The following is a 4,898-nucleotide window of genomic DNA, read 5'->3' on the forward strand; positions in this document are numbered from 1 at the left end:
TCCTTCCTATCAATGATCTAGCATGTAGGGTTTGGTAGAGGGGGAAGGGAGGCACCAACCAAAAATTAGAGACCAATTAGTAAGTACTGACTACACAGCCATAAGCTTATTCAGGTAAAACTCTGTTTGTAAATTGTGAAGGACTGTGGAGTAAAGGAGCATTTTTGTTTTGTTTTATTTTGGTATTATTTTTATGGAAAGATGAGTCCTATCTAGAGTCTTGGACCTGTATTTGGGACAGGAAATGGATGGGGAAGAAACTACCATGGTGGCACAGTAGCCTGAGGTTTGGATCCTCTGTGTGCTCATCTAAGTCTAAGAAGTTGATACAGGTATTTCTTACAGCAGGGATCACCATCTCCAGAAATAGATTTCCCTGATGAGTAGTCTCCTCAGTGCTCCTTTCATGTCCTTGTTCCTTAGACTATAGCTGAAGGGCTTCATCATGGGAGTTACAACCGTATACATGATGGCAGCCACCTTATCCCTTTCTGCTGAGTAGGCAGAAGACGGAGGAAAGTAGACCCCAACAATGGATCCATAGAAGAGGGCCACAGCTAAGAAATGGGAGCCACAAGTGGAGAATGTTTTCCACTTCCCCTTGGCTGAAGGAATCCTAAGTACAGTGCAACCAATAAGGGAATAGGAGACAAAAATGAAGGTGAATGGGATGAAGATAACTGATCCCCCAATGACTAGGATTGTCAAATCATTGATCTGGCTGTCTAAACAAGCAAGCCTTAACATGGTTTCCAGGTCACAGAAGTGTGGGATTTCTCTCTGGTCACAGAAATTCAGGAGGCCCAGCAGACTGAGATGCAGTACTGAAACAAGATTAGAGACAACCCATGGAGTCACTACCAGCAGGACACAACCCTTGGGACTCAGTAATGCAGCATAGTGTAATGGGTGACAGATGGCAATGTTCAGGTCATATGCCATGGCTGCCAAGAAGAAATGGTCCAGGTCCACCAGCAACACAAAAAAATACATTTGTGTAAGGCACCCTGCAAAAGAGATGATTAGGCTCTGGCTTTGGATGTCTGCCAACATTTTGGGGATGGTAGTGGTTGTGAAGCAGATGTCAGTGAAGGATAGATTGCCAAGGAAGAAGTACATGGGGCTGTGGAGGTGAGCATCATTGATAATAGCCAGGATGATGAGTAAGTTTCCCACTATGGTAACCAGATACATGCACAGAAACAGCGTAAAGATGTGCTGCTGCTGTTCAGACACCACTGTGAGTCCCAGGAGGAAAAATTCGGAGATAGTTTGGTTTCCTTGGTGCATGATTTTGCTGTGTCTAAAACGGGAAAAATTCGACTTCACCGTAAAATGGTAACATGACACAAAATCCAGTCAGAGGACATTGTACCATATTATAGAAGTGAATCAAGCCTTGAACCAGATAGTCTGTGTCTTATTTTCTGCTTACCAAAATACAAGCTCCACAAGGGCGTTGATTTTATCTACTATGTTCAATGCAATACACCAGTGTTAAAAACAGTGCCCAGCACATAGTAGGTGTTCATAAATATTGGTTGTATTTATACAAGAATGAGTGAATAAATTAAAAAAGAAATATTTTGAATTTACCACTCAGTATCTTCATGACTGTTATCTGTGCTTTTCTAAGATTATTTCATCAATTTTAAAATGTGGAGAATACCCACTTTATAGGATTTTTGTGAGGATTGCAAGGACATATGTAAAATGCCCATATCTGTATTTTAGCTATTGCTGCACAAATAGTAGCTGATATCATTCACTAATTTGGAAAAATCACAAACTTTAAAGGCAAAAAGAAACCTTCAGAGAACATCTAGCTGAGCCTCTGTCTTTGGGCAGTTAAATATTCAATATGCATGCAATGGTTTAGCTGATCATGTTTTAGTGTTCCAGAGAGAGAGATGCCACACTCTACTTCCAGCACCTGATCCAAAATTTTATCCTTTAAGTAATTAGTTCTTCCTCAGATCTTTCTGAAAACTTCCCAGTTTTTACTTCTCAACAAGGAAAAATTAGTTATTTGCCATAAATGCTGCTGAAGTCATGCAGGGGTGTCCACTGAATTAAGCAATGCAAAGGTAAGTGTCCTTAACAAGGCTATTTATAGTGGAGCTGATTGGGCATAAGCCACAATGAAGAAAGTTTTGGGATAACACTTTTAACAGCGAGTGTTTATTGAGGGCTTACTATGTTGCAGTTGCATGCAAGTGCTAAGTGCTTTACATTGATTATTTTATTAAATATTCACCACAACTCTGTAAGCTGAGTAGGTCTACTAAGAAAATGTTCCATTTACAGATGAATAAATCAAGAATTAAAGAAGTTAAATAATTTGATAAGAGTGATGCATAGCTAGTGTAGTGGAGTGAGGATTCTGAGCTCAGTCAGTCTGACCTCAGAACCTCTTACTTAACAACTGTGCTCGATTGCTACTATATTGCTTACAGCTTCATGTTTGTGAAGAGCATCACCTATGTTCTAGGCACATAAGAGCTTGCTCAGCCAACGTCACAAAGCTAGCAGGTGGTGGAGATTGACTTTGAATCTTGATGCCAAAGCGTTTTTACCATATGTGTGTAAGTCCAAATGAGAGCAAATGGGCTAACAAATGGGAAGCTTTGTCTTTGCTTATTCCAGCTTGTACCTTATCTATGCTGCTGTGAAATCCATTTTACATACTTGCTACTTACTCAAAAATCTGTATGTCTTGGGCTTCCCTGGTGGCGCAGTGGTTAAGAATCCACCTGCCAATGCAGGGGACACGGGTTCGAGCCCTGGTCTGGGAAGATCCCACATGCCAAGGGGCAACTAAGCCCGTGTGCCACAACTACTGAGTCCGCGTGCTACAACTACTGAAGCCCATGCTCCCAGAGCCGGTGCTCCATGGCAGGAGAAGCCATCACAATGAGAAGCCCGCGAACCACAATGAAAAGTAGTCCCCGCTAGCCACAACTAGAGAAAGCCCGCGTGCAGCAACGAAGACCCAACACAGCCATAAATAAATAAATAAATAAAACCTATAAAAATTAATTCTTAAAAAAAAATCTGTATGTCTTCATACAACCTTCCCAGTGTAACACAACTGGATTGCCATTGTATAAATTCACATACTTCTGCTGGTTTGCTGTTTAACTTCATACAATCTGCAAAAAGAGGTTAGCAGAACTAATTAACAGTTGGAGCAAAATTGCAGGAGAAATGTTGCACTTACTTAACAACACAATTTTCCCCAAGTACTATAGCAGTTCTTATTTGCATACTAACAAATAAATGTGCTGATTATAAATCAGGCAGGATCAGTTCTGGTGGGACCTCTGCTAGGCAACATTTAGCCATTTCATATGTACAGAATGTACTGAAAATAATAAAGTGGCATATTATTATGTACATGTAATATAGGCTTTTCACTAATGCAGACTGTATTAGCAAAATTTGACAGTCCACGTTTCTGATTCCACCTTCAAACACCATATCAGTCAGTTCCATTTAACTGCATGTTCTCATCTACTATCTCCTAGGTGGCACCATCTTTTACAACCAAACACATAAGTATCTTCAGGTTTTCAACCCTTGTATATTCAGGTCACTAATTTGTGACTTGAATCAAGGCACAATACTCTTGTAGTGGACTTGGGTAACAAACATTTGTGTATTTGGGTTGGGGATCCCCCTCCTTTGGAACTTACCTAGATGTTTTGTGGCTATTTCCAAAGCTTTTCCAGAAAAAAAACAGTTCCACTTCCTCCACTCAAAAAATGGTGATTTTCCCAGCCACAGATGTGAACCTTTTCTCTTTCTAAATACAGAAAAAGACAGAGGAGAGGGATGAAATAAAACTGAAAACCTCAACTGGTGGTGGTGTCCCTGCTGCTGGATTTAGAAAAAGATCACCCTAGGGCTCAGGACACAATTCTCTAGGCTACTCATTAGAAACCACTCTCAATTCCATCCTCTATGGATGAAGTCCTCTCTACTGGGATATATTGATACTCACTGATTTCTTGGGATTTATATATATATACACATATATCTTTTCACAGATGAGGAAACTGAAAATAAAAAAGTTAAATGATTTGCCCAAGGTCATACAACTACTTTATGGTAGAGCCAAGGTTCTTAGCAGAAACTCTCACTCTTGATCCCATTTTCTTAATCACTGCACTAAAATATCCCTTATTAATCATGGGGGAGCTCTAGAAATAAAAGCATTCTGAGAACTTGACTAAAAATTATCTTCTGAAACTTCACTCCTATCTTTCTCCCTACTCTGAATCCCAGCAAAGGACCTCACTTCCTGTTCAACTCTACCTCCAAACCGAGAGATTATGGACAATTCACTACCCTCTTCTTTCTTAATGTTACTACGGAAGGTTATCCTTCCTTTTATTAAGGGCCAATCCCTTCACCTATATTCTGGATTCCTTCCCCTTTTACTTTCCCAGAAGACTTATGCTATCAGTTAACTTATTTCTTATATCTTCAATCAGCCCTTCTCTACTGGATTTTTCTTTTGGCTTTAAAGCATGTTATAGTCTTTCTTATGTTCAAACAAAGAGACAAGCAAGGCCCCCAGGATCCCTTAGCCTCCTCAGTTACTAAACAATCTCACTCATACCATTAAACACAAATTTCTTGAATTGTCTACATTTCTGTCTCCATTTCTTCACCTCAACCCACTCCAATCTGTCTTCTGCCTCACACAACTCTATTGAAATAGCTCTCGATAAGGTCACAATGACACCCATGTTGCTAAATCCACACTTCTTGGCAACTCAACAACACTCACCTCAGATGATGGTCCTCTTTCTTTATATATATATATATATTTTTTTTAATTGAAGTATAGTTGATTTACAACGTTGTGTTAGTTTCAGGTGTACAGCACAGTG

The 4,898-nt window shown here is 39.9% G+C and overlaps 1 protein-coding gene across 1 annotated transcript; it reads right to left on the minus strand.

The window, feature by feature from the left end:
- Positions 1 to 351: 351 nt before the first annotated feature.
- On the minus strand, positions 352 to 1,290 carry LOC113615323 (olfactory receptor 1361-like). The gene has a single exon (XM_027097547.1). The coding sequence runs from the start codon at positions 1,288 to 1,290 to the stop codon at positions 352 to 354; it is 939 nt and encodes a 312-aa protein (XP_026953348.1).
- Positions 1,291 to 4,898: the final 3,608 nt, after the last annotated feature.

Source organism: Aethalodelphis obliquidens, unplaced genomic scaffold, assembly GCF_003676395.1.
Source record: "Aethalodelphis obliquidens isolate GAN/ISIS:26980383/991018 unplaced genomic scaffold, ASM367639v1 scaffold115, whole genome shotgun sequence".
Taxonomy (NCBI): Eukaryota; Metazoa; Chordata; class Mammalia; order Artiodactyla; family Delphinidae; genus Aethalodelphis; species Aethalodelphis obliquidens.